The sequence below is a fragment of the Rhipicephalus sanguineus genome, chromosome 1 (assembly GCF_013339695.2).
Source record: "Rhipicephalus sanguineus isolate Rsan-2018 chromosome 1, BIME_Rsan_1.4, whole genome shotgun sequence".
Classification (NCBI taxonomy): domain Eukaryota; kingdom Metazoa; phylum Arthropoda; class Arachnida; order Ixodida; family Ixodidae; genus Rhipicephalus; species Rhipicephalus sanguineus.
The window spans coordinates 154,349,884-154,372,229 of NC_051176.1; the positions used below are offsets into that span (position 1 = coordinate 154,349,884).

Sequence of the window (22,346 nt, forward strand, 5' to 3'; positions counted from 1 at the left end):
GTTTTGTGAATGAATGAATGAGCGCATAGACGATAAAGAAAAGGGACAGGATGAGTTGAAGGGACCGTCAACAGATTTTTCTAGGCCCAGTTTTACGGCTCAATAGAAAGCTCACCCTTCGTAGTGTTTGTAGCTGCAGCGATTAATCCTAAAAACACGTAGTTACTTTATTAGTAATATTTTTTCGATCTGAAAAGACCCTGAACTGTACGTAGATGTCATCCAGCAACACTGTGAAGCGATAGCGATGCCGATAGCCCTCCTCGCGTTATGCTCAAGGTTTCGGTTTCACAGGAGTGGGTGAAACCATAGAGTTTCTTAAAATTAACTAGAGGGGACTCTGGCGCTGCGATCGTTCAGCTACCATGGGAATGATGGGTAGTACACAAATTCGCCTAGTCTTCGTGCTTGCGGCTTCAAACGTACTTGTGGCTTTGTTTATTGCTGTGTTTTGGCGTTCGTTTCGGATAAAAGAATAGACCGTTGTGAACTTCGTGACCAGGTTTGATTTGGTGACCCTAAAAAAGTTAAAGTGGTGAAGTGGAACTGCTGACTTTTGCTGAACTTTGTTTTGCGACAAAGCGGATGCAGGCGACGCGCAGCAAAACGGAGCCGAAAGAACGAAGTTTAGACAAATTTGTGTACTACCCATCATTCCCATGCTGGCTGAAGCGCCATGCGTTGCAGCTCCCATAGACACTAGCGCCAGAGTTCCATCTAGTAAGTATTGTAGAAAACTCTATGGGTGAAACTGTGGTTAACCACCTTCATATTGACATTTACGACCGTTTTGGAATATAAAAAGCAGTTCTAATAAGTTTTCCGAACGCGCGCCGTCACTTGAGATTTCAGAAAAAAATCTGAGCTCTCATCTCCAGTGCTGAAACAGCTATTTCTGATTCTTTTACACGAGAAGTACGCTGATCATGTGCATGTTTATACCGATGGGTCAACTACCCTCCAGTGTTCGTCCGGAGCAGTGGTCGTCCCAGCGAAAGCTATCAGCGTCAGTTCCAAGACAGACCACCCAACGACATCGACAGCAGCAGAACTTGCCGCTCTTCGCGCTGCACTTTGTGTAGTCAATCGCGAACAGCCTCAACGATGGTCAATATCCTGCGATTCGAAGGCAGCCCTGCATTCTTTGCTATCAGCCCTCCGACACGGACCATACGAGCAGTTGGTCTTCGAGGTTAGATATCTCCTCCATACATCGTTAGAGAAAGGACACCACGTGACATTTCAGTGGCTGCCAAGTCACTGCGGCCTGATAGGCAATGAACACGCCGACAATGCTGCTCGATCAGCTCTTCAAGGTGACCGGCTCGAGACAATACCCCTATCAAGGACCGATGCTGCTAGCCAACTTCGAATGGCCACACAAGAAATGACTTCCTCCACTTGTAATACAGCAAGCAGACTGCACAACCACCACTGCCACTGCCCGAACAATTTGCGTCTTCGGACACCTACGGGACTACGTCGAAATGATGCCACTCTGCTTTGCTGTTTATGGCTAAGAGTGGCTTTCACAAAGTCATTCTGCTTTCGAATCCAAATGGCTGACAACCCGTTTTGTGACAACTGTGGTAGCGAGGAGACGCTACAGCACATCTTCTGCGACTGTCCTCACTACAATGTGCAGAGAAAATCCCTCGCAGTCGCTCTTGCTCGCATAGATCCCAGACCGATGACGGAAGAAACCATTTTGGAATGTCGTCCCGAGAGGTCATCGCGGGTGAAGGCGACGAAGGCAGTGCTCAACTTCTTGAAGGCATCCGACCTGCACCGGCGGCTATAGACTAACGACGTTAGCATGACTGTGAGATGTGTGCGACTTTTTGTGCGTGCGTGTTCTCCTTCTCTCTCTCTCTCTCTTTATATCTCCCCCATCCCTTCCCCCAGTGTAGGGTAGCATACCGGTCCTTCTAGACTGGTTAACATCCCTGCCTTTCCTTTCTCTCCTTCTCCTTCCTTCCTTTACCGCATCGCGAGCTAAGTGCTCGTGGCCTCCGCGATTGGTTCCGGCAACGCGTCGCTGGAGGTAATCTCGGAGGTCGCGAGGCTCTCTTCGTACTTTTCCAACACGTCGACATGTTCCGCTAGGCCCTCGGCTAACAACGTTCATGCTGCCGCTAATGAGCATCGGGTCATACGTCAAGCGAAGGCGGAGCCACTGTTCTGCTCAGTGCATACGAAGGCATATCTGCACGTTTTACGTTAGAAAAGATTATAAGGCTAATATAGAGACAATTAACAGCATACACCTGTAAAAGGTCACGTGATAGGTACATGTGGATGTTCACCTTTTTGCCGACAGAGGCGCCGAAACGAATTTCGGGCGAAGAAATAAAACTACAAAACTAATAATAATATCTGGGGTTTAACGTCCCAAAACCACCATATGATTATGAGAGACGCCGTAGTGGAGGGCTCCGGAAATTTCGACCACCTGGGGTTCTTTAACGTGCACCTAAATCTAAGTACACGGGCCTCAAACATTTTCGCCTCCATCGAAAATGCAGCCGCCGCGGCCGGGATTCGATCTAACTACAAAACTGCGTTTAACGAGAAAAACAGGGTTCGTTTTAGACATTCCAATAGGCAATCCATCTATTAGTGCCGTTATCTCAATTTGTGTTTTGAGCGGTTGTCGGTCCCTTTAAGGCAAAGAACAGTCTTTGCCACTAGTTATCGTGCCCCTTTTCCTTATCGTCTATGCGCTGGTAACACCTTCTTAATGGATCCTTACCAACTCGCCCAAGCTTCACTCCATACGAGTTTATTCCGTTGATCCCGATTCAATCACTTAGGCACACTTAAGGTTCCCTAGTGCACTTCTGAAAAGGAGATGCAGTGAACGTAAAAAAAGTCACAGTTTCGCCTCAAGAGCGAAGCAATGAATGCGATAGCAAGAAATTGGAATAGCTAGAAATTGGAATAGCAAGAAATTGCTCAGTAAAGTGAAACTTAATTTGGGTCTAGTTGGTACATATTCTTGAGGCTAAAACTACATCGCTCTCCTTCTTACTTCTTTACTTCTTTGTCCCTGCGCCCATCTGAATATGAGTTAGTGTCTTGGCGTATCTAATACACTATAATCATTGTTACACGTTTTGGTTTAGAGCTATTGTTGTGTCCGCATATTCGGTAAGGTTGCTTTGGGCTTATATATGCAGTGGCGCATGAAAGAATAAAGCAGTTAGCGTTTGTGTCGTACGTTTCCTTTTTTCGTGGATGTAATTTTAGCCTGAGGATTCTGGTCACGGTGTAGCCTACAAGAGCCAAAGCGTTCCCACTAGCTGGCGCCACCACGAGCCACGGGAGGCTCTTCTTTTCGCTGGTCGACTGGTCATGAGTGGCGCAGCGCTACAACTCGAAAATGGAAAACTAGCGTGGGTCGCCAGCGATACGACGGAAACGCAGCGCGGGCAACGAGGCAGCATGGCCAGCGTCTCGCATAATTTTAATTCCGCCACGTGTGTCGTCCCGTGCGTTTCACCTAACGCCACCTGCGTTTGTGTTCTGCCGTTACTATCCTGGAGAACGAATGAGGCATGGCGAAATTGTCTAAGGCAGCGCGCTGCCGAAAGAGGGGTCGTAGCTTTGAATCCTCAGTCGCGCGCTTCGGAATTTTTTGAATGCGAAGCATTTCTTAGCGAACCTTTGGCACTTTGAGCGTTTCCATCTATCTATCTATCTATCTATCTATCTATCTATCTATCTATCTATCTATCTATCTGTCTACGTCTGGGTGCTCTCATGATTGCCTCCTTAACTTGGTGTACACGAAAATTGGCATGGGAGGGTAAGAGGTTTTGACGAATATGATTGTCGGGTCATGACATTAATAACGTGAATATCCTGTCGCGTACGTAGTCAAACCCTTTCCACTAGACACGTGTGGCACACACCCGTTTACCACGGGCCGTGGTATACGGGTATGCGCCACAGGCGATTGACAGTTTATATCCCAGGAACGGCTACCCAGGAACGGCAAGAACAGACATTGGTAACTTAAGTGCGAGAGCGTTAAGGAAAACCAACATCGGTAGCGTTGGCTCGACGAATGGAAAGAATGAAAATTATGATCCCAGCAGGAATCGAACCCAAGCTTTCTGAGTGGCAATCAGGTATTCTACTACTGAGCCACGCCAGGTCTATAAACTGGTTTAGAAACACAGCCTACGCAGGCGTAATATCGGTGAAACGTCAGTTGTGGTTGTGGTGCTTGCTTAATATTACGAGAAAGCAATCAGCACTACATGGTATACTCCTCCGATGTGTACTCCTACGATACAGGCGTCATATCAGATTAGCGTCTGTGGTTACAATGTTGGCTACGCTTTTATAGCAATCTAATAAACATTACGTTTGTATTCCTATGATTCAACAAGCTATATTGAAGCATTGCTCGACCCCGGCTGAATACATTAACGAAAGAGTCGTATGATATTCACATCATCGCACCGTAAAATGCACTTAGTCCGCCAGAACGACGCAGTGTCCTCTTCATTTCTTACGAGGTTGGGCGATGACCTCATGCTGACCGAGGATGATGCCATATTGGTTGACAGCCGCTTTGTAGACTAGGCTACGTAGGCTACATACGCCCAGGTAGTCTATACGACAAGCATCGTCCACTGGTGTTGGTCTGTGTAGCACTATCCAGGCCTACGAGCCTCGACGGCCTATACCTCACCAACACGAAGGGTGGCTTCAGGTTCCGACATGTCGCCGGCTCTATCGACAGACAATTTGTCGACGAAATGACCGAGGCATCCACGAATTCCAACAGCTCTACTATACCACATACTTCAGGCGTCTCTCATAATCATATCTTGGTTTTGGGACGTTAAACCCCAGATATTATTATTATACCACATACTTCACTACACATGGACCCCTCGTCACCACAATCACGATCGGATCCTATAACAAGTCATGACCAGCTGCTGGTGCTCACTGATCACGGTGATGATGCCCTTGTTCAAGAACTGTCAATAACTTCTTCCACACATGCACAGGGGTTCGTGAAACGTGCGTGCGTTCTCGAGACACGTATAAGCACTACATATCAGCTTACTGCTTCTGGTGTTGGTAATACCCACGTTGCCATTGGCAGCGTTACCCAACCGTGAACAACTGATTATGTAACACATGTGCGGCTCTTCAACATGTATGTGTGCGTATAAAATTTCCACAAATCTTTAGCGTCATTTCGTAATGTGTCGCTCAGTAAAAAAATTACGCCACAGTCACCTTCCCGCCGCATGCCTCGCATAACATCGACTCCCACTGTACGTGGGATCTGCCGAATTTTTTCTTCTGAATTACTTTTAGTTGTGGCTTTTATGTATACATACATACATATACATATCCGGGACATGACGGCGACCACGACGGCAAAAATCCACCGAGTGTGTCCACATAATTGCTATCGCGATAAAACAGAAACGGAAGCGTGTTCGCAGAAGCGATGATTTGCGTATTGCCGCGCGTATGTGCCTGTGGCGACGACACCGAAGCAGCGCGAGTGCTCTTGGCCCGGCGCAGGGACGAAGAAGACGCTGCAGTCATTTCAGCAACCGATAAAACGCACACGAAGAAAGAGCATGACGGACCTCTTCCCGGTCAACATCAGCGACAATATATAAACGCATGCAAGCAGTACCACAGACGCTGCTGCGCACGTCCGCGTTAATATCGGTGCCGCCACACGAGACTCGATCAGCGCAAAGGCCCCAACAAGCATCTCTATGCAAGCTTCGCAAGGCAGTGTGCGCAGAAGTATACATTGTCCGCATGCCGCGTACATAGTCTGGACGCCGCGTCTGCCCTTCGCTTTACACCCCCTTATCCCTCCCTCTTTAGCTTTTTTTGCTTTCTTCAGTCAGCGTGCGCTGCGAACACGTTGGAGCAAAGAATTACGGAGCCCATACAGTAGTTGAGCTGTTTGTTCGGTACATCATCGCACTCATCTTTCCTCTTAGCTTGACGCAATAGCGCATGGTAATGACACGCCGCCGTGTGATGCGAAAGCAAACAGCGTAATATTTAAAGAAAGATATGTCAAGGAATGCCCATGTATAGCGTACAAGAAAACCAGAACGACAATACTATACTAAATCCGCGCGATAGATTACCACCACCACGCATTATAGACAACCAGTGTGCGGCAAAAGAGCATTACGCACTCAGGCCACTCTCTTTGTAAACAGTTGAAACGCGTGATCAGTATTTTTCTTTAGTTTGCGGCGCCACGTTCAAGCACATGTCCACGCCTTGTTTCTTTCGAAAAAACTATGAAACTGGCTATTGCAAAGGGTGTAGAGATACCTGTGGCTAAAGAAATGAGCCGAGGAAAGCAACACAGCGTTGCACAGGTTGCGCAGAAACAACGTGGTTTCGGTATGTGACGCGTGTTTATGACGCGTGTTTATTATCACAGTGGGCAATACAATGGAGATGTATTTCAGTATAAAGTTATCTTAGAAGTTTGACAGTCACACCTCCTCTGGAACGAATACTTTTTCTGGGCGCCTACCTCAGATCGGAAGCGCACGCCACTAGAGAACAACAGTTCACCTTTGCGAAGCGGTGCACCTCTTACAGCTGCCGTCCTGATCGGCTTTTAAGCGTGCAAAACTCCGATATTATGCTTTCGTCAATTTGAGGCAGCACACTGAGGTCCGCTCACCATTCGGCGCTGGATGTCGAAAGAAAGAGCCGCATTTTCTTGGTCCGAAAGATCTGCCAACGAATGCTGCTCAGCCTCTACGTGGCCTCTCCTTATGGGGCCGCTAGCAGACGATGCCGCGACTGTGCCCAGCGATAAATGGCGGACGCGCCCAGTGTTGCCGGAGCACCAGGCATTATGAATATCCCCTATTGGAGTGACGCCTTGTCACAGGCGTTCTGCTATATCGGTGGTCCCCATCCTTTCAAGTCTTGTGCACTCACGATGGTATCTTGACGATGGTGCAAGCGTTCAACTTTATACAATTGACTTTAGAAACTTCATGAAGTGTAGTTTATTCACTAGAAAACTAGGTTTCGTCTTGCTTCTGCGTTTTAGTCTTCTCTAACTCTGCATAATTTTTAACCAGGCTTGAATGTTGACTTTTCTACTCTTAAAAAGTTACTAAAAGAACAACAATAAAAGTAAGAGGAACTTCAAATACAGCAATGTTATAGCCATCAGAATTGCAGCTTGTGCGTCTACTATATATTATATAAAATATGGCCGGACTCTTCTCATCCTATTGTACCTAGTAGTCGCTGCATGACACATAAATCTTTGTTTTGTAGCGACCGAAATACTACTTTTCGCTTCATTTTAAACCTATATTTCTATACTTTAGCTTGCGCTGATCTATCCTGTAGTTTGCAGAGCAGATAACAAAATGACTTTAGGAAAGCTGTCCCACGCAATCGAAGGTTGCCGTTTCAAATCTCCTGTCGCGTATGTGATGTACTCATCTTTAGCGACACCACTAACCTTTCCTCAAGTGTAGCTGTATCTGGAAAGCAGAAGTTCGCCAACTCTGCTCTGACAAACAGCGTTACACACCAAAAGAAATGACAAAATCATCGATGAATCACCGATAGAGATCATGCGGCGCGAGTACTGCCAACTTTTCAGGCCGCTTCAAGTGCCCAAAATGCAGTGATCAATGCATGTCTTTTGTATGATAGTGTGCGATAGTTTTACCTCTGCCGGAATTGTGTTTAGCTGTGAATGAACGTACGTCATACCACGTCGCCATTTTACTCGAGGCGTGAAGGTTCTCGTATCCTGGAGGTTGAGAAATATGTCCCAGGTGTCTCAACGCCAATCCGGTCGACCCGATGTATTCTGAGCAGCTAGGTCTAAACCCGAGCGTTAAGTGCGAGCTTAAGAAATTAGGTACGTTATCATGGATTGTGATGACTGCAGTGCACTTCGCAAAATTCTGCGTAAATACAAGTTCCTCATAGCCGTGAGTGCAACGACATGCAACTTTCCACTTTTATACAGGTAGGTTGGGCTTATGGGCCTCAGAATCTTCTTAGAGGACTGAAGTTGGTGCACCAGCAAAGCATCTACACAAACAGCACTCTGATGCAGGTGAGGTAAAGCTACACCTTCTCCCTTATATTTAATATACCTGTCAGGTATTTGTGACAGAACTACTTTTCACTGTGATATCATATGGCATCTGCTTGTAATGAGTCCCAAACATCTAGACCAAGCGCTCTACTGCTACAGTTATAAGCAGAACTCCATAGTTTTGTAGAAAAGAAGCGGGGCATGCAGAATTCGCATATTCCTTTTGTTAGAGAAAAGCAAGGATTGGAAAAACCACGGAAATAAATTTATTCAAAACTTCTATAAGCCTGCTGTGCGACTTGAGCGGCCCCTAAACCACCTCCGATAGTTTTTTTTTTTTTTAACACGAAAGTGCTTTATGCCGGGGTCCACCACGGCTCACTGACGCATTTCCGTTACGGATAATGACGTTCTAAAATATAAAGACTAACATATGGCAAAGGAAAAACTAGAAGAAAACGTTCCGTCACCGGGAGTAGAACTTGCGAGTCACGACCCCTCGATCGCCAGCGCGAAACGACTCCGCCACAGACGGCACGTTCTTCGACATACTAACGGCGTGCTATTTATATACCCCATTTGCCGGTGGCTGTACTCAGAGATCGCGGTACATCAGCGTGTTTTCGTTATCACTAGCGAGATGGCGCGAAGGGCTCGAACGGCGCGCGTCGCCTCACGCGTTGAGATGAGCGTGCGCCTCTACAGGGCGTGGTCGCTCCTGCGCGCGAGCTTATCTTGTACGCCTTGCGCTGTCGCAAGTTTGCGCCGAAGTTACAGAGAGCACGAATGTCACTTCGCTCACTGCAGCGGCCGCTTTTGCGAAAGGAGCGCGCTGCTCACAAACAAATAATTTACAACTGTGACAGTTCGCGCTCATCCTGTGTATACTTGTGCGTTCGTTTCGTGCGTCCTCCTTTGTATTTGACCAGCGCGCTTTAACTGTCGAGCTGTGACAGTTGTTAGTTCGCGCTCATTCTGTGTATGTTCGTTCCGTGAGTCCTTTCTGCTTGAGCAGCGCGTTGCAAGTTTCTAGCTGCTTGCCGTTCTTCACGTGACGTTACAATTTGTTGCTATAGCATTCATTCCTTCGCCCTCCGGGCGAAACAATCCACAACAAACGCTACACTACGTCTGTGAAGACACGTTGTGAAGACACGCTTTACTTTCGTGTTATACCGATTCCTATGACTGAGGGATGAACCATGTTTTTTTTTTTTCAGTATTTCAAGTAAACACGCGCATCAAGTTTAGAATACCTTCACGATGAACAGCGCCAACCGCCGCAGCGCTACAAGCCGCCTGCAAGCCACAAAATAGAAAAAAGCAATCCCATGCTCCTCTCCCGGTCTCTCAGCATCCCCAGCGTTGGTTATGGCATCGCCATGCTCATCTGGTCATGTCAGCAACAACAAGAGCTTGTTTGTCTGCTCGCGGGTATGGGCGCCCGCTGCTGTTCCTCCTCGTACGGTGAGGAGGAGCACTCGGTCAAGAGGAGACGAGCCAACAATCGGAGCGTACAGAAGGAAAGAGCAAAACAAGTGAGGGCCGCATTTTGATCATCAAACGCGTCTAATTCCGCTATTACGGCACCATTTTGAAAAATTCTCACGGCTACGTGTTTGTTGTAGACTCCTTCACAACTGCAACACCATAGCTGAATTTCGACCTCAGCGGGGCTTAGAGGCTCTTCAAAGGCTCAAAACGGCACTAAAAAAGCAGTGCTCGCTCCCTCTTTTCTGCGATTAACAGGTCCTAGTAGGTTTCTCCGTAACATAAGCCAAATTTGTGCATCTGACGCCGACGCTGTTGCTTTTGTTGAGTACCGCCAGCCATATCGGTTTTTGGGCTCCCTAGGGTGTAGAATGTTCTACATTTGCCTAAGAAAGCATTTGGGACACTCAACATACTGGCCTCTTAGAAATTATGATAGTCCGGAAGATGAAAACCAGTGCATTTCAATGTGCTTAACCCGTGGCTATTCGACCGTACCTAAAATTTCAGGCGATTTTTTTCTCACTTGACGGCTCCACTTTTGACTACATTTAAATTCCGCAACATGGAAATGAGCACTAAAGTTAGTAATCTGAAAGTTTAAAGCCCTGCATAAAAAAACATGGCTGATCCCTCTGTCATAGGAATCGGTATAACACGAAAGTGAAACGTGTCTTCACAGACGTAGTGTTGCGTTTGTTGCGCATTCTTTCGCCCTAAGGGCGAAGGAATGAATGCTACAGCAACAAATTGTAACGTCACGCGAAGAACGGCAAGCAGCTCTAAACTTGCAACGCGCTGCTCAAGCAGAAAGGACGCACGGAACGAACATACACAGGATGAGAGCGAACTAACTGCCACATTTGTAACTTATTTCTGCGTGAGCACCGCGCTCCTTTCGCAAAAGCGGCCGCTGCAGTGAGCCAAGTGACCTTCGTGCTCTCAACGCGAGACGCAGAAACCACAGCAATCACGAGATAAGCGCACGCACAAGCGACCACGTCCTGTAGTCGCGGGCGCTCGTCGCAACGGCGACGACCTTTCAAGCGCGCTCTTCTAAAGTCGCTCTTCGAGCCCTTCGCGCCATCTCGTTAGTGATAACGAAAACACGCTGTTACACAGATCTCCGAGTACAGCCACCGGCAAATGGTGTATATAAATAGCTCGCCGTTAGCATTGCGAAGAATGTGCCGTCGATGGCCGAATCGTTTCGCGCTGCGGAGCGAGGGGTCGTAAGTTCGATTCCCGCTGACGGAACTTTTTGTTCTGGTTTTTTTCTTTGCCCACTGTTAGTCTTTACATTTTACAACGTCATATCCGTGACGGAAATACGTGAGTGGAGCCATGGTGAACCCCGGCATAAAACACTTTCGTGTTAAAAAACATTCAAAACAACTTTAAGGAGAAAGCAAGCACGAAATACGGCCCAGTTAACGATCGCTTTTGCAGTGACTATCCTTATGAAAAATGCAGCCGACAAAAGGACGACCGCAGTGGTAGCGTGTCATGCATAGTGACAGAAAGGCTGAGCGGAATGTGTACAGAAGCTTAACTTACCTTACACGTAGTGCCAACAAAACCCGAGGGATCAGCAATGTAGTTTCTAGAAAATAATAATTTGCGGCTGATTTCGCCAAGCATGACTTGAACAACACGTCTGGGAATGCATAGTGCCTACGGTGGAGTAAAAGATGAATTATATTTTCCATTCAAGAAATAGAAGGAAGCAGGAAACAAAAGTGGAAGTGCTTCGCTTGAACAGCTTCGAGTTCCCTTCACATTGCAGTTAGGTTTGTGATTAGTTATTTAAACTCTAAGTTCTGACAACGAAGATGTGAGTGCTGCAAAGAAATTACCGATTGCTGGAGACGATAAAACGTACGAGAAGACGCATATTGTAGTATCCTGTTAGCATGTTCCTAGGCCCATCCCGCGAAGCGGTGCACTTATAGAGCGGTATCATACATGTTCTGCTTTCTTCTGCTGGCACTTTTACTGGGTAATTTTCAATATTTTTGAACCTGCGAAACAAATGTGAAGCTGAAAGCGGCACGAATGCACTATCCGCGTTTTAAGTTGCGTGATACATTATGAAAAAAAAATGCCCCCCCCCCCCCCTTTAGAGCTGTGTCGCGTTTGAATTACAGACACAATGAACAAGAGATGTCTCTGTTGCCAACGTTTCGATAAGGGCGTACAAATACTTTATGAAAACGTTATAGAAAAGACATAACGCGCCGCGCGCAATTTCCAACACCATCCATTTATTCTCCGATCACAGTTGACCATTCCAAGCGGTAAGCCTGTAAATGTTTGCCTTGCTTGGATTCGTCGCACACACGTGGTTATACTGCGTCATGTCAATAGATCATACGCGGGTCTCATTTGTTTCACTTCTCGCTTTATTTTACACTGCGCATGGGTAAGGAAGCAGTGGCTGTAGGTATTGAGAAGCAGATGGACCGGATAGGAGACCCCGAAGGATTCTGGAGCCGCCAGTCAGATTCGCTACAGAAGAAGCGGGATTTCATCTCGGAATTCCTCGAATCCCTTGGCGTGGCTGCCACCATACCGCAAGGAGCTTACTTCATTGTCTGCGACTTATCTAATCTAGGTGAGAGTTAAGGCTCGGAGACGGTGTGTTAAAGGGGTACTGACACAAAAATTTTGGCCTCGCGTTTTTTTGCTGCAATGTGTTGCTGGGGGGCTGTTAGTCATAACACGGCACATCGTTTGCTGCAGCGCGCGACAGATAATTAATTACAGGCTCCTCATTACCGACCAGTGTCAGTTTCGGTTTCAAAAACGACAAGCCTCCGGGTGCAACCATCACCACCTAGCGGCTGCAGCGCTCGATCACGTCAGCACACAGAAGTGTGACGCACTTCCGCGCTGTTCGCGTCGTCTCCTCGCATTCGCACGCTTGCCGCACGTGCTGCGCGATGTCGTCGCCATCATCGTCCTCGTTGTCGTCGTCCTCCTCATCGTCGTCCCTTGGCGACAATTTTCTTGAGACACCAACAGCGCAGCGGCGAGCGCGTCAAAACAGAAATGGCGGCTACGACGTCATCATAACTTGTTGTACCGGCTACAACGGTTACGTAGGGGAAGTAGGGGGGTCACCTCGGGTCACCTCTGAGGGTGTCAATGCAACAGGTGCGGCCTATAATGCTCGATCGCGCGCGCGAACTTCAAAATTCATATAAAATACCTTCCAAGCTTTATTCGCTGTCGATATTTTGCAGATGGTACACGCACGTACACGGAAATCGTTCCAGCAGGCTATCTCGGCCGCGAAATTTTGTGTCAGTGCCCATTTAAAACAGCACCAAGGCTTAAACCAGCTACTCGAAAGGAATGACATCTCTGTCAACTTAGCGGATCAGTACGCGTACTGGCGTATTCAATAACAAGTGTGAGGCAATAGTAATAGTTCATACAGCATTAGTGACGGCTTCCACGTAATGAGGAACGATATGGAAGGCCGAAAAGACTGTGAATGCGGTCCCTCCATACTGAGGGAAAATGGTAAATCTTAAGTTGAATACGCAACTCATATTTGACCTCAACATCAGCGGAGTGAAACTTTGGTTACTGCAGCGCCCAGCACGCTTGCGTATACCGCAGCAGCCACATTGTCTACGCATGCGATTTTCCGTCTTTTTACCTTACGACAGAAATTCAAGACAATATGATTTGAGCATACGCCATTGCCCTAGGAAAATCACACGGCTGCATCTATTCAGGAGTACAGTTTTTTTTAGTCTGCTGTGTGTCAGCTGTTTTCGAGAATACCATAATATGCCGGGTGGTTTGCTTTCCAAATCGGAGACCATCCAGCATTTAAACGTGCGCATGTCGAGGCATTCTTGTCTGCTAGAAGCACTATAAAAATGTGCATCTTTTAATTCGTGACTTTGTGACTCCCCTTGTATTTCTGGACATTTAACGCCGCCAGTGAACCAAATTAAATATTGTAAATGCATTTCCATATAAGCTAAATACGTAAACGTGCCGCTCTCAATTTACTGAGACCAAATAAGAACGACTGAGCATACGGGCACTGTAAAAAAATTTATATTCTCAATGCAGCATCATATCACAGGAGACAATAGCAGAAAACTATTTATTTTTGGGGGCTGTAATGTGGCAAGAATAGAGCATTTGTCTGGAACATCCTATCAGACATAAGATTTCTTAGTACATAACCCCATCTTACAAAACTCCTTTGAAGCTTTTATTCTGTAGCTTTGTCGATTACGGCGTTCAAGCGTCTTGATATGATGTGCCATTTTCTTCTATAAGCATCAAAACTGGAATTACAAGCCAATGAAGATGAACATCACCAGCTCACGCAGTGGTTGTGGACAAAAAAGGTGTGTAGGTCATGTTCTGGATTTTTTTTTTCAAGACCACCGACATGTCGTAAGTTTACTGAAGCAGTGTGCTTATTTGGCATTGTTGGTACCAGTCTGTCATTGTACTAAAAGCTTGCATTGCAGTAGGCAGTTTTAGATGCGAAGTATCTTATGGCGGAGTTCAATCCGGTGGTGGTGGTGTGCGGCGTGACCACCCTTACTGCGCATGCGCATACCCTCTCCACTCACCATCTCCCATCCCCCTCTCCCATTTCCCCCTCTCCTCTTCCCCACTCTCCCTCCCCTCTCCCCTTTCCCCTCTCCACTCCCCCCTCTCCCTCCCCTTTCCACTCTTCCTCTGAAACGTGGACTAGACATGCCGAAATTCTCTCCTGCGCAACGCCGCGATGAGCACCAGCGCATGCGCGTCCCCTCCCCCTCTCTCTCCTCTCCTACGCTGCCCCCCTCTCGCATGCCTGCCGACTGCGTTCCCCGCTCGCCCTGTGAGAATTAACAAGACGCGCGTAGCGTTCTTCTTCGCGTTCCACGACGCGAGGTCGGTAGCATGCCCAAAGAACGCCAACGGAACGCGATCGTGCAAGTGCTCCGGCTTCGCATCGCCTCATGGTCCCCTTTAGCGGGAAATGGTGTAATTTTTTACATTTCATGCGTTTTCCAGCGCTTGAAGGACAACGGGAAATGGAAGAGAGAAAAAAAAAGTCACAGTTTCACCGCAACGGCGAAGCAATGAATGCAATAGCAATAAATTGTAATGTAACGCGAAGAACGGAAAGCAGCTCAAAATTGACAGCGCGTCGCTCGAGCCCAAAGGACGCACGAAAAGAACGCGCACAGGACGAGCGCGAACTAATGCGTCACAGCTCGACACTTGAAGCGCACTGCTCAAACATAAAGCAGGACGCACGAAACGAACGAACAGGTACACACAAGACGAGCGCGAACTAATTGTCACAGTTGTTACTTATTTCTGCTTGAACAGCGCGCTCCTTTCGCAAACGCGGCCGCTGCAGCGAGCGAAGCGAAGCACCCCACCGGCCGCCCCTTCTTTGCTCGAGATAAGCGCACGAAAGCGACCACGCCCTGCAGAGCGAAGAGCAACGGTGTTCGCCGGAGCGGGGCGACGATCTTTAAAGCGCGCCACACGCGCGCACGTCGCGCCATCTATGTGGCCACTAAGAAAGCATGCTGAATTACATGGTGTATATAAATAGCTCGCCGTTAGCAGGCTGAAAGACGGTGCTGTCGTGGCCTAACGTCTAACGCGGCGGGCTGCAAAGCGAGAGGTCGCCCGTTCGATTCCGCGCGTCGGAAAGAATTTCTGAATTATTTTTCTTTGTGGCTTTTCTATATATATATATATATATATATATATATATATATATATATATATATATATACATATTTATACATATACGGTGAATGACGGCGACGGGGACGGACATTTTCCAGCCGAGACTGTCCATATAATTGCTATCGCAATAAAAGAAAAAACTGGTAACACGCTGGACATACCCGTTCTCCATGGTTGGTTTCTTCGTTCCCTTGAAGCTCTGAAAATGCATGAAATGTCGAAATTCCAACGAATGAGTTCTCACTGATGTGGTTGTGCGATATTTTTTTGCTGCCGCATACATTACAAAATTTCTATGTCTTGAGAGACAGGGAGGGAGCGCGTGTGCGTTAACCCTTTCGCTACCGTAAGAAAGGAAGAAAAACGTGCCTAATTACCGAAAATATTTTTCGCTCAATTTGTAGACTATTTTTTTTGTGAATAAAACGGTACCATTCTTGTAATTCAACGGGGTTCCTTTATTTCACTAATCGCGTAAAAAAAAAAGGTAACTCGAAGGTGGTTTCACCGCATCGCAGTATAATGAAAGATGGCAATAAAATGAAAGCCGAGACACAAATGGCCCAACATGGACCAGTGTGGCCATCTAGCGTCAAGAAACGCAAGTGTGATGAGTATAGCTCTCATTCGTTCTGTGTGCGACCACTTTTTGTCGGTGACGACTATATAGTCGTCATCGGTCATTTTGTTACAAAATCTCATGAAGGCTATACTCGCAACGGTAGCGAAATGGTTAATGTGTGCAGTGTTGTTGGGGGGACGGACTCTGCCATGTTTCAGATCTCTGACTCTGACGCAATGGTTCCTTCGCCCACTGTTTGTGACACGTAACCACCCTACAGTGGCGGCTCGCTGGATGATCAAACGACTAACCTATACTACTAATTTTGGGCATTGCTTTGACGCTCCTTTGACATTTGATAGGCATTGCCTAAAATTCGTCGGTGCATGCACCTACGGCGCTCCTATTTTACGTATTACCCCGTAGTTCTACAGCAGCAACTTAACCTGGGTGAGCTAGTTTCCGCGCTTTTTTGTTTTGTTTTATTGAAATACAGTGACAAAGCATTAGAATGTGTGCATACAGAAAACATGCACCTTCCTCAGACGCACGTAAACAGGCTTATTAAGCAGAGATATCCTCTACTACGATAGCAGGTACGTAAGTACGTTCATGTTATATTCACAAGAAAAAAAACCAAACAAAAGGAAGTTCGCACAATTTATAAAAAGAAACGGAACTTTATGAATCCCCCCCCCCTCTATCTTTTAACGATAATAAAATTTTGCACATTTTATCATTTCTATCTGGGATCTTTAGTAGCATGTCTTGTTTCCTGTGGGGTAAAAAAAAGAAAAAAAAAGGAAAGCTCGTGTACTTACTAGAGGTCGTCACAAAGGCGTTAAGGTACTCAAGGTCATCAAAATTAATCCGCAGTCTGCCATTATGGCATGCCTTATAATGACCGCGAGAAACGTCACTTTCCCATTTGACACCTTCCAGAATGCAGTTTTTTCAGCAAGATGTGCTTGTTATTTTTCATACAACTCCATAAGGGGAACTTTAAGGGTTCGTTTTTGTTTTGATCTGCACAAACTGAATGAAAACCGAGAGACAATCACGCCAAAGAAAGTATAGAGGACGCTATTCGTAGTAATTATGATATAAATAGGAAGAAATTGAAGTGGACGAAAAGACAACGTGACGCCGGCAAGGACCGAACCTGCAACCTTCAAATAACGTGTCCGATGCTCTACCAATTTACGGCGGCGGTCGTCCTCCCATCCACTTCCTCGGGTATGTCTGTGCATTTAAACCAGGAAGTGTTTGTCAGCGCCGCTCGTAGCCATGACGGCGAGTGCAAACACTCTTTTTCTTGCCTGCTGGCGTCACGTAGCACGTGATCTACTTACGAACTGGCAACTGACCAATAGCGGCGGCAAGTTGCCTTTTCGTCCGCTTTGATGTTTTTCTGTTTATATCATAATTACTGCAAATGACGTCCCCTAAACTTTTCTTGGCGTTATTGTCTGTTGGTTTTCGTTAAGTTTACAGAACGCCGTTATTCATAATGCATTTGATGTCATACACAGGCCGCGGTTCAGTAAATTCAGCGAGTTCATTAAAAAGTGCTGCGTAACGTTTTGTGCCGTCTTATATGCTCAAGCGTGGAGTTTTCTTTAATGGGTGAGCCGGCTCATATCTCCCGCATCATATTATGAACGATGAGGGAATTGTGATTCATCTTAGTTCCCTAATTCGTATTATTTGTTTAGTTTTGTTTTCGAAACTATTACACGGCTTTCCGCGCTGTTGTCGTGTAAATCTCTTTTTAATGGAGCAATACGAAGTCCTGATTGTGATAAGGGTGTTCTTAATGTAGCATAAAGGTGTTTCTTCCGTAAACTTGGAACAGAATGACACAATTGGATATCAACCTCTGCAATGAACAATCCGGTAAAATAAATTATCGTTGCATCGCGAGGACCTTTCGGCAATGTTTCCTTTCCAGGAAGGAAATAAAGCGCGATCGATAGTGTGTCCTCCAAACCCAGCATGAGTAGAGGCTGTCGGCGCCTAATATGTAGAGTAGCAATAGGTTGTCAGTATTTATTTACTCGTGGCACTTTTACAGAGTGCCATGAAAAGTGCGCATCTCTTTATTTATTCGCGCCTGTATGTCCTCTCAAACTTCCGCACGAAGGTTTAGAAGAGATGCGGAACAAGTATATGATAGGCGTTTTATGCCTTTGATCTCGTTCATCCTTGCACATTTCACCGTTGTATAGTTCAAGTAGGTGTGAGTGTAACGAACGGATGTACATTTCAGAAGCTGAGGACAAGTGCTGGTAGCGTTTTCTACAGTGAAAGTGCCAAGCCTCTTGCTAAGAATTTCATACGGATTTGTTTCGCCAAGGTTGGTATCAATGCGCACTTCTTTACGATATTCGCCTTACGTTTTCAACAGATGTGGTACGGCTGGCAAGACAGATAAATTTATGATAACGGCATTACATAATTTGTCCATGTTGTTTTATTTGGCTCATGCAAAGGCATGGTTTCCAGAAAAATTCCTTCTGAGTACCTTGAATTTAGACAATATTGAATAACTTATCGGTCTCCTTGGAATGTATTCGATTACAGCGGTACACGTTTTAAAATGCTTTAGCATGTAATTATACGAGTGGTCATGAAAACTAGGCTGTTTATAACGAAGCATTACTACTATTAATCCGAAAACAAGACTTGAATCCCGTCATCCGGGATGATCATACGCTATCCTAGACATGCAGAATGCTGATTCTGCTGATTTTTGTAGTGTAATGAATTTCGGACAACTTCACCACGTGCCAGCAAGCCACGTCCTTAGCAGACACTCATGAGAGGCATGTCTGTTGAAGCGTCACCATCGGATGAGTATGAAGCGGCCGAGCTCACTGCGTGATAAAGGCTCTCGCTTCACGCTTGGCCAACTCATTCTTGCAAACACCCTGTATAGGCGCGTAGTGCATGTCTAACGATGCTTTTTCTCTTTTGTATTTCATATATGCAAGGACAAGTCAAATCTTCAAAAAGCTGCTGATATACTGCAAGGATTGAAGACAAGTCTGAGTATATGTTAGAGCACAACATGGAGTGCGAATGCAAAATTTGTCCTGTCAATAACAACAAGGTATTAGCACTTGTTTGACTTGTTACGTTTACGATTTTTTCTTCGAAAAATTACGGCAGCTTCGCACTAGTGGTGCCAAGCCTGAAGGAAGTGCGGAGCTGGGCGCCTTCTTTGATTCTCTTCATTATTCTCTTTCTTTTTCTCTTATCTCTCTGGTTTTTCTATGTCCTTCTTGATTGTTTGCTTTAATATTTTTTCTTTCTCTCTTTATCTATTTCTTCCTCTTTCTTGCCTTTCTATGTCTCTCTCCATTCCTCGCTTCCTCTTTCTTTCTATCTCCTTCGTTCTCTCTCTATTTCTGTCCATCTCTTATTATGATTCCCTCTCTTTCTTTCTATTACTCACTTTGTGTGCTATATTTACTCTCTGGCCTCCTCATTCCCCTCCTCCTCACCATCATATCTCTCATCCTCACCCTCACTGCCCTTTCCAACCCCCTTGCTGTACTATACTATACTATACTATACTATACTATACTATACTATACTATACTATACTACACTATACTATACTATACAAGGCAACGCTATGCTCTGCTCGCGTGGCTGTATATCCCAGTGGTTACGACGCTCGCCTTCGGATCGCGGGTACGCTGGTTGGAATCCCGCTTCGCCAAGAAATTTTTTTCGCCATGAATTTATCTTTCTCTTTCTTTCTCTCTACCCATACTCGTTGTCTCGCCCATTAGAGTTATTGCATCTCACGCCGGAGAAGTCGGCGCACGTGTCCTGGGAGCGAAACAGAAGATGAAGAAGAGGACGAAGAGAGCCCGTGCCGGTTCATGATGATGGCAGTTTTCTGTTCTCACTGCACGAACTAACGGTCAGCCTAAACAGCTCCGCTGCTAAAAGTTGCACTTGCACATTTTAAGACGAAAGCCTTAGATGCCTCATCAAACGTGAAGATTGACCATCGGCGTCGGCGTCGGTGGCGTCAGCGTCCTACGGCGTCGGCGCCAACACGAAAGATGCAAAAGTCATCATCACGTGATGACGTCACCATATGACGTCGTCATAACGTCACTGCGACGTCACATGATGACGCCATCACATGACATCGTCACTTGGTCAAAGGCGGGCCGATCACGGAGGCTGTGCAAAATCTTGTGAGGTACAGAAAGCTTTCGGAGGGGGGGGGGGGGCGAGAGGATCAATACATCGACTTAGAAGAAAAACATGGAGACGGATCTCGCCTTCCAGTCGTCTTAGGCGAATGCGAGGGGTACTCTGTAAGTGTTTGTTTTTCTTGTAACCGTTATACATTACTCATATTATGTTTTACTTTAAGATATATGTTCAAGTTTCACTCAAGGGCTAAGGAGTAGCCGGCGCCATAATTGTGCGCCAGAATCTCTTTATATATCATATCAATAAAAAAAATACGTGGGTAATATAGCTGCCTCAGAAAAGCTATGTGGCGGAAAAAAATATATAGCATGCAAATATTCCGACGTATGGGTGTCGCTCCACTGCTACCGATAGCGCTTGCGTGCTTTTATCTGGCCCGATGGTATTAGCACAAAATTGCTGAAACTTACTAAGGTTTACTCAGCACTTACACTTGCACTCATTTTCCAACAATCCAACAATCATTAGATACGACCCAAATTTCTGACGACTGGAAACTTGCTCACGTAGTGCCGATAGTTAAAAGGGGTGATAAGAATGAAATGGCAAATTATCGTCCAATATGATTGACATCACTTGCAAGCTGTTTGAACACATTTTTTCTTCTCAAATTATGAAAGACATGGCTGACAACGACATGGCTGACAACGACATTCTATTTTTAAACTAACATGGCTTTCAACGGGGACGCTCTTGTGAGACACAGCTTTTCGAACTAACTACTGAAATTCACAGTAACTTTGCATGAACTAACACAAACTGATGCAGTCTTCATTGACTTTGAAAAGGCCTCCGACAGGGTGGGCCCCATGCGTTTGATATATAAAATGAGAATTCTCCAAATAGACAACCAAGTCTTTGAGTGGGTTCAAGAATATTTAAGCGATAGGGGTCCAGCGGTTTTGATTGAAAACGTTGTGTCCGACTTTAATCCTGTCATGTCCAGTGTACCTCAGGGTTCAGTATTGGTGCCAACATTGTTCTTCATTTTCATTCACGATATTCACATCGGTGCAACTTCCAAAAATTCATCTATTTGTTGACGATTGCGTTATTTATCGTGCTGTTACTGACCATAATGATTGCGAAGAATTAGACAAGGACTTGCAGATACTGGGTCAGTGGTGTCATGACTGGCAGATGAATATTAAGAATAGTAAAACAAAACTAATGTGGTTTACTACTTTTAATATTTTTGTGTCGCACACATATACAATAAATAATGAGGTAATTGAACCAGTGGAGTCATTTAAATACTTAGGTGTTTATTTAACTTCTAACCTGACCCTGAACACACATATTGACCGGTTATTGGGTAAATCCAATCGGACTCTTGGTTTCCTCCGACGCACACTTCGTCAAGCAAATAGATACAAAACTTCTTGCCTACAACTCAGTAGTCCCATCCAAACTTGAATATTGTTCAGTTATTTGGAGTCCTCATCAAGCATACCTCATCAGGAGGCTAGAATCTTTACAAAATAACGCTGCTAGGTTCATCATCTCAAATTACTCTTCCTATTCGAGTGCATCTAAAATCAGAGGCAGCCTTGACCTTGCAACACTACAAAGTAGACGGAAGGCGTCTCATTTAATATTCTTTCATAAGTTAAAATCACAACCCTACGCTTTATACTACCTAATTAATAACGACGCCAGATGCAACGTTTCCACGCTTGGACCACTCTTTTAAAGTTCGTCAGCCGTTCGCCCGTACTGATCTACTTCGTTTTTATTTTCTTCATTTTGCAATCCAGGAGTGGCATCAACTGCCGAGAGCAATAGCTGAAGAAGTAAATGCTGATATATTTTCAGAAACGCTAAAACAATTCCTATTGCCTTGCACAAACCATTAGGATATCCACAACATTCTCAGAGATTCTGACACATTCTAACTTTATTACGGTGTTATTCAAGTCCATCACAGAAATCATATCACGCTTCAGTATATAATGTCCGGATCGCTGTATTGCTTTCTGGAAATACTTTTTTTTTTTTGCTTGCTTTTCCCACATTTGTGAGTCAATTGTATATACTTCTTCTGCGAGTGCTTTCTGTAAATAAATATTTTTCTTTGTTTTTTGCATATTCTCGCCTTCGTGACCAATTACACATACGCTTCCTTATGCAAGAGTGATTACACTAGTGTTATTAGCACCGCTATATTCTTTTTCTGTGTATCATAAACTTTGGTGTTCATTGTACTAAATTAGCCCCACCCACCCCCAAATG

General features: G+C 45.6%; 1 protein-coding gene across 2 annotated transcripts in view; it reads left to right on the forward strand.

Moving 5' to 3' along the window:
• Nucleotides 1–18,993, forward strand: part of LOC119400504 (kynurenine aminotransferase) — a 57,312-nt gene extending 38,319 nt beyond the window's left edge. The window contains exons 9-13 of one of the 2 annotated variants that reach the window (XM_037667574.2): nucleotides 8,021–8,110; nucleotides 12,011–12,197; nucleotides 13,889–13,959; nucleotides 18,148–18,231; nucleotides 18,869–18,993. In XM_037667574.2, coding sequence (XP_037523502.1) covers nucleotides 8,021–8,110; nucleotides 12,011–12,197; nucleotides 13,889–13,959; nucleotides 18,148–18,231; nucleotides 18,869–18,937 — 501 coding nt within the window. In that variant the 3' untranslated portion in view covers nucleotides 18,938–18,993. Of the gene's footprint in view, nucleotides 1–8,020; nucleotides 8,111–12,010; nucleotides 12,198–13,888; nucleotides 13,960–18,144; nucleotides 18,232–18,868 lie in introns of both variants that reach the window. The other variant, XM_037667567.2, reaches the window with a different exon arrangement.
• Nucleotides 18,994–22,346: the final 3,353 nt, after the last annotated feature.